The sequence below is a fragment of the Rattus norvegicus genome, chromosome 4 (assembly GCF_021556685.1).
Source record: "Rattus norvegicus strain SHRSP/BbbUtx chromosome 4, alternate assembly SHRSP_T2T, whole genome shotgun sequence".
Taxonomy (NCBI): Eukaryota; Metazoa; Chordata; class Mammalia; order Rodentia; family Muridae; genus Rattus; species Rattus norvegicus.
The window spans coordinates 169900938-169922136 of NC_141537.1; the positions used below are offsets into that span (position 1 = coordinate 169900938).

The 21199-nt window shown below is 47.7% G+C and overlaps 1 protein-coding gene across 20 annotated transcripts in view; it reads left to right on the forward strand.

Annotated features, from left to right (window-relative positions):
* Apold1 (apolipoprotein L domain containing 1) overlaps nucleotides 1-14980 on the forward strand; it is a 56773-nt gene extending 41793 nt beyond the window's left edge. For 2 of the 20 annotated variants that reach the window (XM_087658456.1, XM_087658457.1), the window contains 3 exons: nucleotides 162-372; nucleotides 6162-7794; nucleotides 12095-14980. In XM_087658456.1, coding sequence (XP_087514582.1) covers nucleotides 7783-7794; nucleotides 12095-12838 — 756 coding nt within the window. In that variant the 5' untranslated portion in view covers nucleotides 162-372; nucleotides 6162-7782 and the 3' untranslated portion in view covers nucleotides 12839-14980. Of the gene's footprint in view, nucleotides 1-161; nucleotides 373-883; nucleotides 954-2752; nucleotides 2863-6007; nucleotides 6063-6161; nucleotides 7795-8393; nucleotides 8525-10503; nucleotides 10543-12094 lie in introns of those variants that run through there. The other 18 variants (XM_087658462.1, XM_087658465.1, XM_087658461.1 and 15 more) reach the window with 18 other exon arrangements.
* Nucleotides 14981-21199: the final 6219 nt, after the last annotated feature.

The following is a 21199-nucleotide window of genomic DNA, read 5'->3' on the forward strand; positions in this document are numbered from 1 at the left end:
CAAAGGGTATATACATGCTAGAGCCCCATTGGTCATTTCGGGAGGCCAGTTGAGGTTTGCCTCGAGTAGCCATGGTCAGAAAAGAAACAAAAGGAAAGAAATTTGATTCGGGGATTTTCCTAACTCCTCTCTCCCCCCTATCCTTGCTCTTTCCTATCTAGTGTTTAGAGGGGAGAAACCAAGAGGACGAAGGGTGGGAAAAAGAAGAACCTACAAAAGTAGCAAAGACCAGCTACAGTGGAGTGCTTGCCTGGCAGGCATATGGCTCTGGGCTCCACCCCGACACCTATAAATATGCACACGCCTGTCTTCCTAGCACCTGGAAGGAAGAGGCAGCAGAGTCAGGAGTTGAAGATCCTCTTCGTCTACACAGTGAGTCTGAGGCCAGCCTGGGGTCAATCTGGGCTACCAGAGACCCTCTCTCAAGAAATGAAATACATAAACCAAAAACCAACCAACCCCAAACTCCTCCTACACATACACATAAGAAAAGCAAATGAATTCCTGTATTTAAAAAAAAAGGTTTACATAGTGAGACCCTGTCTAAAAAAAATAATAGGTTTACTAAAGTTACACTAGGAAACCAGTATCCAATGTTACCATGTCCCTAGGAGACATGCAATAAACGAAACTATTTAAAGGGTCTATGAGGGCTGGAGAGATGGCTCAGTGGTTAAGAGCACTGACTGCCCTCCCAGAAGTCCTGAGTTCAAATCCCAGCAATCACATGGAGGCTCACAGCCATCTGTAATGGGATCTGATGCCCTCTTCTGGTGCGTCTGAAGACAGCTACAGTGTACTGATACAGATAAATAAATAATAAATAAATCTGCAAAGGGCCTACGAGTTGAGGGAAAGCTTAAGATCTATTTTCCCTCTGTAGATGCAAGACAAGCAGGTGTTATACATAATACAGGAACCATGACTGCTGTGTGTGTCTGAGGAATTGCAAGGTAATTACTAGGTCTGGGAAACCAGGAGACAAAATTAATTGTTTCCTAGTGTCCCAGGAGATAAGAGGCATGGGCAAGGGAGGGCTGTGCCCTGAGCTGCAGTCTTCCTGGCACCTCAGGGAAAGGGGTGTGGCAAACTTCATATGCTGTAGCTCGCAGGCCCGTGAGGCGTGCTTGTCTACTCACGATAAAATGTGTTTCCCAGACGGGATCCCAGGCGGTCTGTGCAGGTGTGCACTCCTGGGGAGGAGGAAGAAGGGCAGTAAACTTAAACCTCGGTCTCTTGTTTACATTAGGGAGCCTGGGGCTACTGAATTGCCCTGGGTGTCAGAATTCCCCAAAAGAAAAAGTACACACAGCTTCATACCGCCATGATAGCACACTCTTGCTTTAAAACTATAAATCCTGCCACGGTTTGCTTGCTTTCTGCTCTTTTGAGATGACCCCATAGCCTATGCTTGCCTTCAACTCCTGGCTATTCTTCTGTTGCCGGAGCGCTGGAATTAGAGGCGTGTACCACCAGCCCTGGCTCTGAAGCAATGGTTCCCAAATACGTCGTAGACTTTAAAACAGGTAAGCTGTGCAGGTGTGGTGGCCCATGCCCATAATCCCAGGACTCAGGAGGCCGAGGCAGAGTGATTGCCCAGGGTGATGGCTTCATAGCAAAACCCTGTCTCCAAAAGCCAGAATAAGAGCTGTGCCTGAGGCGCATGTGGAAGTGTGCTTTCGTATCACGTGTGAGGTCCGGGATTTGACTGTCAGCACTGGATAAAATGAAGTGTTTGTGGTGTTTCTTGGCTATATTCTGAGTTCAAGACCAGCCCAAGCAACATGAGATCCTGTGTCAAAACAGAACAAAACCAAACCAGTGAAAACCAAAATGATGGGGTGCAGAGATGGCTCCATAGTTCAGAGCAAGCACTGCTCTTACAGAGGATCTAAGTCTGGGTACCAGCCCCCATGTCAAGTGACTGACAATGGTCTGTAACTTCGGCTCCAGGGAATCCAATGCTCCCTTCTGGACGCCACAGGAACTTACACTCGCATGCACATACCCGTGTGCTCGCATGTATGCACATGATATAAAATTTACAAAATCATAAATCTTTAAAAAGAAAAAAAAACGTAACGAAGCAAATCCTCAAAACAATGTAAACATGAACTGATTAATCAAATAGTTGTAGAAAAACAATATCAGACAATAAAATGTACACAAAGCATTTTTATATACATTAATGAAAATGGTATCAGTTTGGAGAAGTCTTGGGTAAAATCAAGGTGAGTGAACACAGGTTAAATAGCACTGATATTTGTAAATCTTAAACCTCTCTAAACTCTTGGCAGGTGCACCCATCTTTATTTTTCTAATATGCCTTAAAGAGCTCAATGGCTGGTCCACTCCTTAACTCCACACGGCTAACACACATTCTCCTCTGATATTCCTAAGTTAATACTTACTAAATCTCTATTTCATCTCTGCTGCCCTGAGCTCAGCTGCCTGTGAAATCCTTGTCATGGCTGAATCCCCTCTTCCTCCTTTATCTGCTGTTTCTTGCCCAGGAATCCTAAAAGTCCCACCTCTGTCTACCCAGTCATTGGCTGCTGGCAACTTTATTTCCCAATCAGAGCCAATGGGGGCAGGGACTCTCAGCGCAGATGCGTGGTTCCCATGTGATTTTGGGAGCCCAGTTAACACAGATAGCATTAGGACCAATCTAGTACAGATATTTTCTGTAATTGTCACTTTGCCTTTCTCTAATACATACCCTCATAATTTTTTTTTATCTCACCCTGCCCAGCACAGTCAGCAGATAGGCACTAGACCCAGTGGTCACTTCAGGACCCTGGATTCTTGGACAAGATCTTGGACAACAGCTGGTCAGCAGATCCTGAACAGGCTATCTTACAGGTTTTGGATTCTCCACGACTCTCTCTCCCCCTCGCCCCCTGTTTATGTGTATGAGTATGTGTGTGTGTGTGTGTGTGCGTGCACATGTGCACATGTGCACACTCACCCATGCATGTTTTGTTTTGTTGAGAGACAGGGTCTTTCTGTATAGCCCCAACTATCCTGGAATTTGCTATGTAGACCAATCTGGTCTTGAACTCACAGAGACTCTCTTATCTCTGCCTTCCAAGTACCGGGATTAAAGAAGTGTGCCACCACCCAGGTGCTTTTCCATTTCTGAGTACTCCCTTAGACACTAGCAGTCCCCCGCTATTATTAGCCAGAGCGAGATACTTGCTACATCCAGATGACAGCAGAGATTCTAAAGAAATGCCTGAGGAGGAAGTGAACACACAAGATGGTGGTGGTGTGTTCATTTTGGAGTTGTCTGCTGGGCAGGCACTCTGCAGAGCAGCTTCTCTTGGTTACCTCTCGCCATGGGAGGAGTATGCTTCCTGCACCTTTCACGTTTTATTGGCCACATGGCTTTATTGACCAATACAATGTAAGTAAATGGATATTACATCTGAACACAAGTTTTAAATACGACCTAAGTGAGACTAACTAAAAATAAGAACTGGGAGGGGCACAGGTTCTCATGTATCCCGGGCTGGCCTCAGATTCGCCATAACCAGAGATGACCTAGTGTGCGTGTGTGTGTGTGTGTGTGTGTGTGTGTGTGTGTGTGTGTGCGCGCGCATGTGTATGTATATGTGTTGCTGTAAAATTATAAAAAATAAAATGTTGTCTTTTATCCCACACTAGATCTCAGTCAGCAAAGCCTCTCACCTGCTCTGCTCCATCCCATATCGCACTGCTGAAGGCTTCTCTCTGATCCTGGCAACAATCTCTCTACCCATCCAGTTCCCAAGGCAGGTTGCCACCATGCCAGACATACACATCCCAATTCCATGGTGGCCCAGTGTCTCCAGCCATCACATAGTCTCTTGAACTCAAATTGCCACACGAAAGAACACACAACACAACAACCTCTGATCCAATTGATAAGATATAATTGCCCACCTAGACACACAAAGCCCTGTACACATCCATCCCTTAAGAACATTCATAACAACCTTAAATGTGCAGAGAGGAATCTTAACATCTGCCTCCATGTTCTCCCAGCAGCTTCTCTTCCCACCTCCTTCCGTTCTGGTCTCCTCCTCTTCCCTCAAACTTTTCTCCCGCCCATCCTTCCTTCTCGTCCAATGACAGACCTCGTTCTATATTGTACCTGCCTTCACCTGTATGACATCATCCTACATATATGTGTATGTTGTGCATCTATGTGAATGTATGTTTGTGTGTAGGTGTGTGAATGTGTGTGTGTATATGCGTGGTATGTCAGTATGTGCTTTCTGTGTGTTGTATGTGTTTGTGAATGTGTGTCTAGCATGTGTTATATATATATATATTTATTTGTATGAATGTATGTATATGTGTTGATGACTTAGTATGTTGTATGTGTATATGTGTATGAATATGTTTATGTGTATTGTCTTGTGTTTTGTGTGTTGTATAGTTGTTTTATGAGTGTATTATGTGTGCTGTTGTGTGTGAGTGTGTGTATCTGTGTGTTGCATTGTGTAATATGTGTGTGTGTTGTGTGTATGTTGTATGTGTATATGGGTATGTATGTATGTGGTATGTGTGTTGTATTTGTGTGAATGTGTGTGCATATGTGTGATGTGTTGGTGTGTGTTGCATGTATATATGCGTGTATGTCTGTGGTATATAAGTGTTGTATGTGTGTGTGCATGTGTTGTCTATATGTTTGTGTCTATTTGTGTGTTCATGTATGTCTATGTGTGTGTATATGTTGTTTACATGTGTGTTTGTGTGTGTGTCTGTGTGTGGTTCCACATTCCACACCACAGGGATGTGGGAACTCTGCTGGGCAGACAAAACACAGAATGCTAGGCTGCATTTTACCCTACACCACCATCTGGTGATGGGCTTGTAGGAAGTGCCAATGCACTCTGGGGTGGGAGAATGTAGCTTAGGATGGGGGCCCTCAGGTCAAGTGAGAAACAGCACAGGCTGAGGCCGAAGCCAGGGTTCCCTGACTTCCGGACATCCAGATGCTGGAAATTAGAAGTCAGGAAGGAGAGGGCTGGAGAGCCTGTGAGGATGAGCCTAGCTGGGGAAGGGGGGTCACTCCGACTTAGCTCAGGGCAGCTCTGTAATGAAGGCTTCCTCCATGTTCCCCACTGCAGTAGTTCTTTTTTTTTTTTTTCCTTTCTTTTTTTCGGAGCTGGGGACCGAACCCAGGGCCTTGCACTTGCTAGGCAAGCGCTCTACCACTGAGCTAAATCCCCAACCCCTGCAGTAGTTCTTGATGAGAGAGAACTAGCTTGTCCATACTGTTTATTCACTGTTCATCATGGGAAAAGGGTGTATACAACTTCAGGGTAGACCAGCAATTAAATACCTACGTGATCACTAGTCATATTCTTTATGTAGGGGCCTGTGGTCACGTATTTCAGGCCAGGAATCTGGTCCAGAGTAGGGAAAGTCCTACCATCCTCAGGTGTGTGCTGGGGTTTCTGAACCCACTCAACCTTATCAAGTTTCCTGGCATGGTCCACACCCCACATTTGTGTATGTTGTATGTGTTGTGTGTGCGTGTCTATGTGTGTTCTGTGTGTGTGTGTGTGTGTGTGTGTGTCTTGAGGAAGACTTTGAGCCCTGATCCCTCTGCCTCCTGCTCTCTGGTCCTGGGTGACAAGTGTGTGCCACCACACCTGACCTAAGCACAGATGGTATTTTATCCTTTCCGCCCATCCTATCAACACTATCCAATCCCCGATAATCTCTCCCAGCTGCTTCAATCTGCTTCTGACCTATCTCCTGGCTTTTAGCTACGTACTTAATTAAGAAAGCCACCCTCCACACCGCTGACAGAGATGTCAAAGCCAACGCAAGGCCACAGCTGAATCACCTTCGGTGGCTCTTAACCCCACAAGGCGCTTGTCTGTCACCACAGCTCGGTAGAGATCATCAGCCTTGCTCCCTTTGCACTCCTAGCTCCCCATCTATGCTCAGCAGGACTTAACTGCTGGAAGCATCCTAGATCCTCCTCTGTGTCTCTGTGTTTACCCTGCAGCGGCTGGCCCTCCTCTGGTTCCACTACTTTTTGTCCGGATTCAGCTCTGGACCAGGTGCGCACTTTCTCCATTTTTCTTTGGCTCCTGCACACATCTCTGGTACTTCCCATGCCAAATTGGAATGATCTGTGTTGTGTCTTTCTCTTTCAACAGATTACCATCTGCTGAGGGCAGGGGTCATATCTCACGTCATTTCAAACCTGGAACCTAGAATGTTGTCTGGCCTACGGGAGGTGCTCTATCCATGGTAGTGGGGATGAAATAAACCAAATCAAACACCAACAAAAGAAAACTCCTGAGCTGTGTCAGAGCCTCTGGTCGCTAGTCTTACAAGGGAGATCACACAGTGATTGGCTCTTTTGAACAGAAATATAGTAACACGTGACAGGCAAGGACTCTTTCTCACGTACCGCTTTCCCGTTTGTGAAGACTCCCCCAGAGAGACGAGATCCAAAGAGGGAAATGAACACAGATGTCCTGGCAACTGTAGTTATAACAGTGAAAAACTGGAAGCAGTCCAAGTGTCTGACGGGGAAGTGACTGAGCAAACAATGGGATTATTATATAGCTGTTAAAAATGACAGAGGTGAGAACTGTCAGCACGGGGACTTATGTGCTGGCAGGAATGTTAAGTGGAAGAAAAGAACACAGACCGGCGTTTAAGGATGTGTGTGCACAGTCATGAGGATCGTAAGCCAATATGGAAAAAAGTGGAAGTGACTGCAGTTCAGAGTGGTCTGTGTGGTTTAGAACCTGTAGGATTCCGTCCATTTACGACAGTAAGAGTCGAGATCTCATCTCCCAGCTACCTTACTCTGCAGAAGCTGATTGTGGTGGCACACGTGTGTAACCCACGCACTTAGGTGGAGGCAGGAGGATCAGGATTTCAAGGTTATCCTCTGCTACACAAACAGTGAGTTTGAAGCTGGCCTGAGTTGCAAAAATGCAAAGCAAAAGTTGACCGTGGTGCCTCACATCTTTAAGTCTCAGTGGAGGCAGAGGCAGGTAGATCTCTGAGGCCAGACAGGGGCTACCCAGTGAGTCCTCATCTCAGAAAACAACAAAACAAAAACATCACAGTTTTCAGGTTCCGTGGTTAAGAGCATGTACCGCTCTCACAGAGGACCCGGATGTGGTCCTCAACATCTCCCTAGGCAGCTCACAACAGCCTATATGTCCAGTTCCGGGGGGATCTGACACCCTCTTCTGGATTCTAAGGGTACTGTATTCACATGCACAACCACCCCCCCTTACACACACACACACACACACACACACACACAAACTCCAAAAAGAGACAAAGTGTCAACTTCTCATTAACATTGTTATAAAAACAGTGATACTTCTCCTCTTCCTCCTCCTCCTCATCACCACCACCAAATCTTTCTTACTATGAAACAAGAATGCTCTCAAATTTGATACTCTCCTGCCTCTGCCTCCCGAGGGCCCAACTACAGATGTGTTCCAGCACTGTGTTTTGTGTGTGTGCCCATGTGGGTCTGAGTGTCTTACTTAGGGTTTCTCTTGCACCATGACCAAAAGCACCTTGTGGAGGAAGGAATCTATGTCATCTTGAACTCTGCTATCCAGGAACGTCAGGGCAGGAACCCAAGGCAGGAACGGATGCAGTGGCCACAGAGGACCAAGGATTACTGGTCTGACTTTCCCTACTTGCCAGTTGTCTTTCTTACTCACTCCAGGACCAGGCGCCTGCACAGGAACGACATCTCCCAACGGTGTGGTGGGCCCCGCACATTAATAACTAAACAAGAAAATGCCGCCACAGGTTAGTCTCTGGGCTGATCTAATGGAGGTATTTTCCCAGTTGAAGGTCCCTCTTCCCAGATGAACCTGTCTTGTGTCATGTTGACAGAAAACTAAGCAACAGGATGAATTTATGTGTATGGGCAATGTGTGTGTGTTGGGGGGAGTGGTGATGGTGGGGTAGTGTCTCTTTGTGTAGTCCTGGCTGGCCTGGAACTTGGTATGTGGCACAGGTGGGTCTCGAACTCGCAGACATCCACTTGCTTCTGCCTTCTGAGGGCTGGTATTAAGGATGTGCCTGATGAATCTCTTCTTCTTCTTCCCTCTCCAGCCTTCTTCTTGGTTCTTTGAGGCAGAGTCTCCCATTGTAGCCTGAGGCTGGCCTGTAACTCTGTGTAGCCCGGACTGACTTGGGCCTCACTGTATAGCTCGCACTGACCTTCTGCAGTTTGGGTGTATCCCCCCCGCAAAGCCCATGAGTTAAAAGCTTGGTCTTCAGCGTGACACTGTCACTGTTTTAGGGGGTGGCTCTAATGAAAGGGCTTTGTCTTACGTGTTTGGCAGCATGCCCTTCATGTAAAACCCAATCCCCCCTTCTTCCTCCCTGTTTCGTTTGAGCAGTTTGCCACACACCCCTGACCTGCTGTGCTATTCAAAGTAATGGAGCCAACAGGTCGTGAGCTGAGATCTCAAAGCTACGGGGAAAATAAACCCTGTTCTACACTCCCCACCGCACACACATGCACACGGAGGTAAGAGAACGACTTAGTGTTCTTCACGTGCTGACTGCCTTTCTGTTGGAGTAGATAGAGCTTGTGATGTAGGCTAGGCTGTCTGACCAGCGAAACCACACTTGGCAGTTTGTTTGTTTTTTTCTTTTTTCTTTTTTTTGGAGCTGGGGACCGAACCCAGGGCCTTGCGCTTGCTAGGCAAGTGCTCTACCACTGAGCTAAATCCTCAACCTTCCACTTGGCAGTTTTTAACATAGGTCCTGAGGATTGAACTTAGGTTTAATCCTTGAACTTTGAACCTTGAACTTTGAGCAAACTATGATGCCTCATCTCTCCTGGTGCTGGGATTACAGGCCTGTGCCACCCTGCCCAGCCATTCTGCCTTTTGTCTCAGAACTGCAAGCAGACACTGGAGCCATTCTGCTCAGTTATGATTGTTCTGTAGGAGCTTATAGCCAGAACACTTGGACGTGGACTAAATCCTGACTGATCCAGTTGAAGAGCCGCAGGGTGTGCTCTGATAAAGACAGGTTATTGATACGAAAGTGGGTGAGGGGCTCAAGTGTGTTCAACAGGGATACAGCTGTTGAGATTTCCCAAATGAGGCAGAGGCAAGGAGCAAGTTCAAGGCCAGCCACATCTACTTTATGAGTTCTAGGCTAGCCAGGACTCCGTAGTGAGACCGCACTTCACAGAAACAAAGCAAAAGACTCCAAGTGAATAAGGGGGGGGGGGTTGTTTTGTTTTGGAGACAGGGTCTTATGTAGCCCAGGCTAGACTCCAACTAGTTATGAATCCGAGGGTGATCCTAAATGTCTAACCCTCAAGCTTTTACTTCCTGGTGCTGGGATTTCAGGGGTGGGCCACTGTGATGGGTTTATGGGTGCTGGTGGTAGAATCGAGGGCCTCTGGCATGCTAGTCTACCTCACCTCCAGCGGGAGACAAGAACCATTTAAGTGAAAACTAGTTTGGCCTTTGTTGACAGTACCAGACAAAGGATCTTGTGTTTGGGGTCCTTTGGTGTGGCTGGGTACCGCCCCTTGACACCCCCCCCCACCCCCCACCCCACCCCCGCTAAGCTCCGGCCACCCCTGACTGCTTCAGGGATAGCTATGGTGGTGCTCCACGATCTGGTCTGGGTAAATGCACAGAAAGAAGCTGCATTTATTTCCCTGCCTGCACTCTCTTCAATGGATAACTGTTCTTCAGACCCTGCTGGGGAACCTGTAGCTAGAATCCACTCGTTTAACCATGATGTAAGCTACAGCACGTGCTTCATATGAAAACCCCGGAAGCCATCATCTCCCTGCTGCCATAGAAAGTGTATAATTAGCTCGGTGTGCAGCTTGACCCTACTGATTTTTCTGACGCATTTGGCCCGCAGTGTGCCCTTTCTGAGACCTCCTGTGTCTTCTCCACAGCTGGAGATGCCCTGAACTGCACGCAGCACTTCCTGTGGGCGTGGCCTTGCATCTTAGAAGCTCCTTGGTGCTGGCTGCCCTTCCTTAATGGGTCACATGTTTCAGCTACTCACAGACTCACAAAGCTCTTTGAAATGGACTTCGAGTGGCTGTATCGATCATAATTGAGTTTTCCGGTCCCTCCTATTTCTTTTTAAAAATGATTCTCTGATGGAGTTCTCTCAAAGAAACACTATAATTGGGCAGCCTGGGGCATATGGGAAAGCTTCCCCTGATGGCGTCAGTAGCTATTCTCAGGAGAGGAAAGGCAGGGTATCCCCACTGGGAGATGACAGCACTTGTTTCAAGTTGGGGAAGAGCCTGTGGTTCTCTTCCTGCGTTTGGAGGGGAAAGCGAACACACAATGTTCATTTCCTAAATACGGGACGTGCTTTGCCAGCGTCTCTTTTTCCAACATGTCATATCCTGGCCAAAGGCAGCAGGGGTCAGGGCAGGAAACTGCAGCTTCTCAGAATGAGACAAGGCTTTCCCAGAGCCGTCATTGGTTCCTGGGAACTATAAAGCACGCTTATCCAGAAACAGTCTCCCACTTTGCTTCCTGGAGGCCAGAGTGAAGGGTAAGTGGGGGAGTCCAAGAGATGTGTCTATAATGGGATTGGTGACATCGGGGTCAACTCTTGGGGCATGGTGTATTTAGGGTGACTTTTTCCTCATTCGTTCTTGTTACCTGAAAACTTCTTACTGTCAGATAAATCATGGAGGTCAACAAGGAACAGTAGGACCTATGAGTAAGGAGACCTGCACAGGGCACTGAGAAGCATCAGTTGGGTTGGTAGCCTGTCTCTGAAAGCCTTCATCCTAACCGACGCCAACGAGTCCTGGCTGTGCATGCTGGTGCAAGCCTGGAATGCTAGAACTCAGGAGGTGGAGGCTGGAGAATCAAGAGTTTGAGGCCAACTTGGACTACGTAAGAGTCTGCCTTTAAACGCAACAAAAACAAATGGAGAGAGATCAGAAATTGAATAACTTCTGCCCTGCTCGTTCAGGTTTGCTAAGCTCTTTCTGTGACTTATTTGACACCTTCAAGCAGTTCTGACTGGGGAAAGTACAGTGTATATGAAAATGGGGCTCTCTGGTTACCAGGACAGATGGCCTTTTCCTGGTGAGCCCGGTTTCATTTAGCATTCTCCCTTAGTCACCTTTTATTGGCTTCAGTTCATCTGGATCCAAGAAGCCTCCAGTGAGCTGCTAACACCCTACCCCTTTCCTTTTTTGCCACAAGACAAGTTCTTGTCATGTAGCTTTGGATGGTCTAGAACTCCATGTTTAGACCAGGTTGGATTTGGACTCTCAATGATCCCGCCTCCACCTCCCAAGTGCTAGAGAGAGGGAAGGGGACACTGAGGGAGGCAGAGACAGAGGGAGAAAAAGGGAGGGAGAGAGAGGAAGGAGGGAGAGGGGAAGGGAGAGGAGAAAATGAGACAGATGGGCGGGGGTTACCTTGAGTTCCTAGGACACAAGTCTCTATGTAATGAAAAGCTTTTGTTACAAGCACAGTTTACCACTTTTATGGTATTCTCTTCTTTTTATTGGCTCTCGTTTGCCAGAGGTTAGGGAAGGGAATAGGACGAGGGGTGTGTGTCATGCCAGACAATGGTTCTACCACTGAGCTACATCCTCACCCCAAGGGTCATTTTGAAAACAGAGCAAAGTCTGTTTTCAGAGCGCTTTCTTGGAGCAGCCTTCTAATAGTCTCCACCTTCCCGTTTAAATCTTTATTTAAATCTATGGACGATGCCCATAGATTCTGTTCCCTGGGAGAAAAGCAGAAGACAGAATAATCTCGTTTGAATGCACAGTTAACGGGTTCTGAGAACTTGTGTGACTTGTCCCAGACGCCAGAGCGAGCCTTTGAAAACCTGACGCATGACCTAGTGGTAACTTACCTCTCTGTTACCAGTCCTTTATTTTTCGTGTATTCATTTCGGCAGTTTTGCGGGTTGAATCTGGGGGTCGAATGCTATGTAAGTGATCTATCATTAAGGCAACACCACCAGCACAAGGTCTATTAATTATTTGAGGACTCTCTCTTGTGCACCGGCCAGCTCTAGCCTAGGGCAGCAACGGGCGAGGAGACTAGGACTAACTGCGGGTCTGTGTCCCCTACAGGGCATGGAGAAGTGGACGGCCTGGGAGCCGCAGGGCGCCGATGCGCTGCGGCGCTTTCAAGGGTTGCTGCTGGACCGCCGCGGCCGGCTGCACTGCCAAGTGTTGCGCCTGCGCGAAGTGGCCCGGAGGCTCGAGCGTCTACGGAGGCGCTCCTTGGCAGCCAACGTAGCTGGCAGCTCTCTGAGCGCTGCTGGCGCCCTAGCAGCCATCGTGGGGTTATCACTCAGCCCGGTCACCCTGGGAGCCTCGCTCGTGGCGTCCGCCGTGGGCTTAGGGGTGGCCACCGCCGGAGGGGCAGTCACCATCACGTCCGACCTCTCTCTGATCTTCTGCAATTCCCGGGAGGTACGGAGGGTGCAAGAGATCGCCGCCACCTGCCAGGACCAGATGCGCGAACTCCTGAGCTGCCTTGAGTTCTTCTGTCAGTGGCAGGGGCGCGGGGACCGCCAGCTGCTGCAGAGCGGGAGGGACGCCTCCATGGCTCTTTACAACTCTGTCTACTTCATCGTCTTCTTCGGCTCGCGTGGCTTCCTCATCCCCAGGCGTGCGGAGGGGGCCACCAAAGTCAGCCAGGCCGTGCTGAAGGCCAAGATTCAGAAACTGTCTGAGAGCCTGGAGTCCTGCACTGGTGCCCTGGATGAACTTAGTGAGCAGCTGGAATCCCGGGTCCAGCTCTGTACCAAGGCCGGCCGTGGTCACAACCTCAGGAACTCCCCTGATCTGGATGCAGCGTTGTTTTTCTAAGAGCATCCTCTAGCTGTGTGGAATGTTCTAGATTCGCAGCATCCACAAGGAAGTGCTACATGGGCGGAGTGCAAAGGATTTCAGAAGCTCTTCTTGCAGGGCATCAGTCCGTAGCTCCTTGTGTGTGCGAAAGACTTTTCACTTGTGTAATCCCAACTGAGTATGTGACCCTAAACAGTCACTTTGGGGACTCCCCAAATCCTTTTTAGCTGCACACAGCTTGTCAGACTGTCCTTCAATTAGAGTTATTGGGGTGGGGGGGCTTGATGGCTTGAGTAATAGAGGTCTGGCGAGGTGTCTCCCTCTTGGACCTCTTATGTGTTGTTACTAGAATCCTGAGATTCTCAAATGTTGGTGAGAGGAGACTTTTACTTTTCAACTTTGCTTCGGCAGTTTCCGATACACAGGACTCCAGAATCCAGAACAAGAAAGAAGAACCTTGTGTTTGTAGGGTGTGCAGACCCAGACGGGGCCGAGGAGCTGACTTGCTCAGCTCTCACACGCAGCCAGTTTATCCACTCACAGACCAAACCTGGCTACTGCATAGACTGTTCCAGTGTGGCTTCAAATCCACACCTCTAGGTACCCTGAGAAGGAAAGCCACCTGAAGAGTCACTCTAATCCCAACACGCTCACCCCCTTCACGTCCATAAAGGAGCTGGGCAAGGGGTGAGATGAAGACCCTGACAATTTTAAATGACTGTAGCATAGAGAGCCATGGCCTTTGAGTTTAAGAGTCTTGATCCCAGGTTCTGTCCCCCACTGTCCTGTGACTTAGCCACCTTGTCTTGCTACAGATGGTGGTAGGAGGCCACCCTGTTGCGAAGTCCTGAGATAATGACAAACACAGAGGCTAGCTCACAAAAATGTACTTCCTGGCCTGGCTTCTGAAGGGTTAACTGTTGGGCTCCATCCCAGATTTCTGAGATCAGGAACTCCAAATATGAGGCCCGCCTCTGGCTGATTCTGATGCCCCATAAATGTTTGAAAATGACACAGCAAAGGTTCATCTCCAGCCAGGTGTGGTGGGACACACCTGTAAGGCCAGCGCTTGGAGATGGAGACAGGGGGACCAGTAGTTCAGGGTCATTCTTGGCTACATAGCAAACTCAAGGCCACCCTGGTCTCAAAAACCAAAACAAAAAGCCATCTTCTGACTCCCTTCAATTGTTCAAAGCCTTTCCAGGGCCTTCAGAATCACGCTCAGAGTGTTCTGGGAAGATTAGCCCAGAAGCCAGAGAAAGAGTACGCTGTGTGCTTGTAAAGCCAGTTACTCTGTCCCCTGTGAACTAGGAGACAGAGCACTTCCGACCCTATAGAGGGCAGTAGTGGCCATTCCTTGTAGGGGACTGGTATAGAAGTAATGTGAACTATTTAAAAATAGTTATTTAATTGCTGCCTTCACATTTGATTTTATTTAACCTTCACATTATTTAGAAAATAATAAGAGTAGTAAGTGTCTGAATAGGAAGGGAGTCTCTTAAGGCTCTTTCCAAGAGCTCAGGTTTGGATTTCTAGAGTCCCCCCGACCCCAGAGAGGACTCTTTAGTGTTTGACACGGTCTTTGTAAGTAAGATGGGGAGTCCTGGAGAGAGAGACCAAGCTGATTTTTAAACTAGGAAATGGAGTCTTGAACTGTGGAAGATTTGAAAAGTTAAGCCTATGTGTCTTGAAGGTACTTGGCCAGAAAAGCACTTGGCTTGAAAAAGAAAACCTGTTTAATTCAGGGGTGGAGGAATAGAGACAGATGAAGAAAGCATTTAGACCTCGGAAACCTGATGTCCTATGAAATTCTGTTTTTATAAAATTGTGTTATGGTGGAGATCTGTTGCATTTCGACTTTGTGGCTGTAAGAAACCTGTTATCTATGTTTAAGAAAGTACTTCTAATTTATTCAATGTCTTCCTAAATTATCCTTTAAAAAAAAAAGTTGGAAAGTCTATGAGACCGTACCTAAGAAACCTTGACTGTGTATTTAAGTTATTTAATGCCATGCATTTGTGAAGCCCCTTCCCAGTGATGGCTGTGGTGTGTCTGAGGAAATGTAAGTTTGGCATGAGGGGGAGGGGCTGCTGTTTCTATATTTGTTTTTGTTTTCTATAAACAGTAATCAGGATGTATCCTGGTTTCATTTGACATTGATATGGCTTTTTCTCTTTTTCCGACACCATGTCTTTCTCTAGGTACCCCTGGCTGTGCTGGAACTCACTCTATAGACTAGGCTTGCCCTCAAACTCACAGACATCTGCCTGCTTTTGCCTCCTGAGTGCTGGGATTAAAGGAGTGTGCACCAGCCTGGGTTTTTTTTTTTTTTTTTTAACTGATGTCATTGATAGACTGCCCTGTGTGGATGCTGGAGTACACCTCGACACCTCGTGCTCTCCTTCTGTCGTCCAGCTGAAGCCATCCCCTCTTGCCATCATGCATTGGTGCTTTGTCTTGGCTTATATTCCTCCAGTGCCCAGCAGTTCCAAATAAACTGAGGTGGGAACGTTTTGAGCATAGCTAAGTACTCAACCTCAGAAGTTTTTACCAGTGGTCTGCTTCCTGCATATCTGAGAGAGCGTCCACTTTTGATGCATAGTTGGACGTAGTAGTAACTCAGCCTACAACCATGGCCTGGTGGCAGAAGGAGTTAGAGTTTGAGCTCCAGGGCACCTGAGCTACACAGTGAGACCTCATCTCAGAGACAGAACGAAACAACAAAAACCTGAAAACCCACTTGAATAATTCACTGTTTGTCTATGAGGGACAGTTGGCCGTTCTCTTGCTTATGTGTACTCACGCTGTGAAGATTGGAGGCTCTGCCGGGGGTTAGCAAAGTTCAGTGCGATTGGTCCTAGAGACAAATTGTTTATTCTTTCATGGGACAATGAAGTGGGGTTTCCCTTTCAACCTTCATTCCATAAACAAGCAGGTTGAAGGGGTGTGTGGCAAAAATGAAGAGAGAGAGAGAGAGAGAGAGAGAGAGAGAGAGAGAGAGAGAGAGAGAGAGAGAGAGAAATGGCAGGGTTTGGAAAATACTTGTTGGTTCTATTCTTTTTTTTTTTTTCCCCCCGGAGCTGGGGACCGAACCCAGGGCCTTGCGCTTGCTAGGCAAGCGCTCTACCACTGAGCTAAATCCCTAACCCCTGGTTTGCATCTTAAAACTCTGATAGTTTCATGGCTCAACGATGAAGAGCACTTGTTGCTCTTACAGGGGACACAGAGTCAATTCCCAGCACTCACATGACAGCTCACAACTATCTGTAACTCCAGTTCCTGGGGACACCCTCTTCTGATCTCCATGGACACCAGCCATTCACGTGGTACCCATACCTATATGTGGGCAAGACATTCACATATACAAAATTTTTCAAAATCATAAAAAGGACCCACCCCCCGAGAAAGAAAGAAAGAAAGAAAGAAAGAAAGGAAGGAAGGAAGAAAGAAAGGAAGAAAGAAAGACAGGACCCTTAGTGAACATTGTGACCCCAACTCCTTCTGTGTATTTGCCCTAGACATGGGCCATGTCCAATGTGATGAATTTCAAAGGTAAAATATTTGCTGGGCGGGGGCGGGGGAGAGAGGAGTGCTGTAGAGACCATTCTAGATTGGGCATGTCAAACAGTCAACTTTCTGTAGCTCTCCCTCAGCAGCTTGGTATGAAAAAAAGGAAAATTGGACAGAGAGGTTGTTCAGGGGCTGAGGTGATGGCTCAGTGGCTAAGCCTTTGCTGTTCTTTGGGAGAAGCCCAGTTTGGGTCCAGCATCAACTTCAGCCCACTCAGGACTATGTGGAGTTCCAGCTTCAGGGGGTTTAATGCCCTCTTCTGGCCTCAGTGGGCACCTGCACACCCTCATACAGACGGATTAAAAATAAGTTGTAGAAAAGAGGCTCTAAAGCGATAAGTGGAGAGGAAGGTAGCTGAACGTAGCAGCATCCTAAGTCACTTCTTCCGTTACAGTAAATGAGTCCATTCTGTTAACTCGAGGAGCTCAAACCTAAAGTTCTTTTTAATTTTTGTTTTTCATAATTGCCAGTCCCATGTTTGTCTTTGAATGCATTTCAGTTATGTGGTCAATTGCTTAACCAAATGATATACAGGGATCCCGTGTGATCTAGAAATCAGCCTTCGAGTCATCTTAAAAACTCGAAAGTGAGCTGGTCCTGGTGATCCCAGCACTCAGAAGGCTGAGGCAGGAAGAATTTTACACTCTACACGAGCCTGGGCTACATAGTAAGAGCCTACCTTTGAGGAAGAGGAGGAGGAAGGGGAGTAGGGGGGAGGGAAGAGGAGGAGGAGCAGCAGCAGCAGCAGCAGCAGCAGCAGCAGCAGCAGCAGCAACAAGAACAAAATTACAGCAACTTTAAAAATGAACCTAAAACCAAAACAAAACCACACCCCTGGTATGGTGGTGCTTGCCTGTAACCCTAGCATTCAGGATGGAGAGGCAGGAAGATTAGGAAGTCAAGGTCAGCTTTGCCTGTGGAGGCCAGCCCGAGTTATAAGAGACTTTCTCTCCCAAAATGCAAAAGCATTCGAAATTATCAACTAAGGCCGAGTTTGGTCTCTTTTCCTGTTATTCCAGCCCTAGTGAGCTCCACATAGGAGGATGAAGCAATCCAAGCTAGCCTGGTCTACAGAGACCTCTCTGGAAAGCAAAACTAAGCAAAAGCCTATGTGGTGGTGGCCATAGGCAGGTGGGACTGGTATTCTGGAGTGGCCTTACTCTAACTGCCCATCTATGCCCCTGTACCTTGGAGAGCTTCCGGGGTCTAGAAGCTGCACCAGTCTATACCAGCTTGACTCTGCCACAGCAGGCCTTAAAGCCGGAGCCCTATCTTGGTTGAAGCGTACAGAATTCCTGTAGTCATAAGCATCCTTCTCGTTAACAGCAATGGATCCCTTGCTAGTAGGAAGTTAAAAAGCTGCCTTTGTGCCTGACAGAAGGGATATAAACCCAGCAGCACATTGGAGCTGGACAAGGAGAGCCCTAAGCTCTAGGAATGTTCTCTTAGCAACCAGAGTTTGTCAGAAGGGAAATTGTACGGATAGAGTGGGTCCCATGTGGGGACCAGGAATGTATATCTGGAATCCTCAGCTGCTCCTGCTTCACTGGCATTGACACAACTGTGGAGAGAGTGGTGTTGCTGTGGTCTTACTGTTTAATGATATTTTGTATCTCTGTTGTAACCCCCTTTAGCTCCCCCCCCCAAAGTGGCATAAAAGAAGGCCAGATGTCTGCTTGGTCCAGGAACTGTAACCAGGGGCCACTGCTAAGGTCTGGCTTCTCACCCACAGTTAGACGCTGACTAGTTCCCATGGCCAAATTTATGAAGAAGTTAAAGCTGAGAGAGGCTATTTATGAAGGTGGAGCTGGGAGAGTGTCATGCCTCAAATCTTTCTCACAGACAAAAGCTGCTCTTCTAGGTCAACACATACCACTGCCCTCACCCTGTGATTTAAATTGAATTTTCACAATATAATTAAAAACTATTATTATTGTTGCCCTTGTTATTTTAATAGGGCTTGGTGGTGCACGAGTAGAATCCCAGCCCTTGGGAGGCTAGGGCAGGAGACTCAGGAACTCAAGGCCGGCTTCAGCTACATAATAAACTTGAGGTCAGCTTGGGCTAAGACCCTATCTCAAACAAACAAACAAACAAACAAACAAACAAAACCAATGCTTTTTTTCCCCAGTGCTTATAAGATTAGACCCTAGAAAAACTAAAGCCTTTCTGGTAAAGAATTCAATAATTATAGCTAACCATTATTAAGAACTTACAAGCACTGTTCTGGGTACACTTTGATTTTATTTACAGTAATCTTTGCAAGTGGATACTCTAGTTACCTTGCCATTGTTACATACATCGAGGAACTGGAGAGGCCACACAAGGAGAGTAACCCAGGATTTGAGTTTTGGAACGGTCTCATTCTAGAGTTAATACTCTTAGCTATTTTACTAGTGAGTGTATTTGTGTCTGGCACGGTGGCTCGTGTGTCTAGTCCTGGCATTCTGAAAGTCAGGACGCAAAGATTATGAGTTCACAGCCAGCCTGGGATTCAGAGTAAGACCTGGTCTAAAAAACGGGGGTGCAAGGGGGATGTGGGTGGGGGAAGCAGGGTGGGAAGAGCAGGATTTGTGCTAATTGCTGAGGCGAGAATTTAGTGCGTTAGAGACAACACAGCCGAGAAGATGGGGCTTACTGGGTAATTTTGTGTCAGTCTGACACAGGCTACAGTCACTTTGGAAGACTTTATTTCTCAACTGAGAAAATGTCCCTACCAAAATGACCTGTGGGTAAAAGCCTGTGGTGCACTTCCTGGTTTGATGGTAGATGTGGGAGTACTCAGCCCATGGTGGTGGGGCCAACCCTGGTGGCCTGGATGATATAAGAAAGCAGTAGTGGCGTCCCTTCCACTTCCAGCAAGTGGCGTCCCTCTCTGCTTCTGCTCCAATTCTTAGCTCCAGGTTCCTGCCGGAGTCCCTGCCCTGACTTTTCTGCACCACGGACTATGAAACAGAAACCAAGTAAACTCTTTCCGCCTGAAGTTGCTTTTGGTCACGGTGCTTCATCACAGCATCAGAAACTAAAATCCTGGACCAACCGACCCTTGAAAACTGAAACTGCTTGAGATGATCCCACCACAACTGCCAGAGCCTGGTTGTCAGTTTTTATTTCTTCCAGCCAGGGTGCGCACTAACTTCCGGTCCAATTGTGTGGCCTCTCTCCGCTGGAAGCGTCCAGGTGAGTAAGTGGGTGTGAATGATGAGTAAAGCTCCGGGTTCCACTAAACGACGCGGTGATTTGTCATTGACATTACACCCTGAGATGCAATAAAGCACTACCTATGGTTTACATTTCACCCTAACTTCCCTATAGCATTTTACACTGTGAACTGCCTGTGCTTGCCTGTGTCACCTTCACACAAACCAGATCACTCTGGAAGAGGAAAGCTCAACTGGGGTACTGCCGCCATCCGATTGGTCCACGGTTGACTAATGATTGATGTGATAACCCAGCCCACTGCAGGAGATGCTACTCATGTGCTGGTGGCCCTGGGTTATAAGAGAGCACGCAGAGCAAACCGTGAAAACCCAAGCAGTAAGTGGTACCTTCCACGGTCCTGCTTCCGGGCTTGCTTGGAGCTCCTGCCCTGACTTCCCTCAGCTGGGAACTGTGACCTGGGAGGTACAAGATGAAATGAAGCCTTTCTTCCCAGAGGTGCTTTTGACCATGGTCTTTTACACTACCTACTTTAGGAAATTTTAAATTAAAAAGAAATAGTTCGTCGTTCTGTGCTGTATGTGTGTATCCACACGGGTGTGGTTGTGTGTGTTCAAAGGTCAGAGGTTGGTATCAGCTGTCTTCCTCCATGGCTCTCTACCTTCTTTTTGAGACAGGGTCTCTCACTGACCTTGGAGTTCAGCCTGGGACCTGGCTCTCGGGGCCCATTGTCATCACTTTGCCATCGACAGAGTGATAGATACATCCTAGGATTCTGAACCCCTGTTCCCGTGCTACTGTGTTGGCAAGCTCTTGACCTACTGAGCTGTCTCCCCAGACCCAGCTTCCCAGTTCCTTCCTCCCTCCCTCCCTCCCTCCCTCCCTCCCTCCCTCCCTCCCTCCCTCCCTCCCTTCCTTCCTCAGCCTCTATAGATGTTTTTGGTTCTTAACTTCCTTGGTAGCTTTTTCTCTATCCTCCATTCTTGATCTTCAAGTATCCCCTAATTTTAGACTCTCTCTCTCTCTCTCTCTCTTTTTTTTAAAGATTTATTTTATTTATATGAGTACACTGTAGCTGTCTTCAGACACCAGAAGAGGGCATCGGATCCCATTACAGATGGTTGTGAGCCACCATGTGGTTGCTGGGAATTGAACTCAGGACCTCTGGAAGAGCAGTCAGTGCTCCTAACCACTGAGCCATCTCTCCAGCCCAATTTTAGACTCTTAAACACTACCCTCTTACCGCCATTGCCTCCACACAGCCCCCTCCCATGCACGTCCACTCAGTATCTCACTACCCAACTCCTGAACTGTGTGGGACTTAGGTCAACTTGAATTTGAGAGACATTGAATGACACAAGAAACCTACTAAAACTGACTAAGAAGGGTGCAGGTGGAGAAAGAGAGAGACTGTGTCCCGGGGACCCATGCCTGTCCCTGCAGAGCCACACTGTGATTCCAGCCTGATGTGGTCTCACTCAGACCCACATGTCTAAAAGCCTCGTGACTGTGTCTCTTCCGACGATCGATTTTACTGAAGGCGTTTACGCTTACCCTGAGGTCCTTAGGGACTGAAACCCAGTCACAGCTATCATTAAGTCTGTATGGTGGTGCCTTCGGCTCCTGCCACGTCTGTTGAATGAACACATG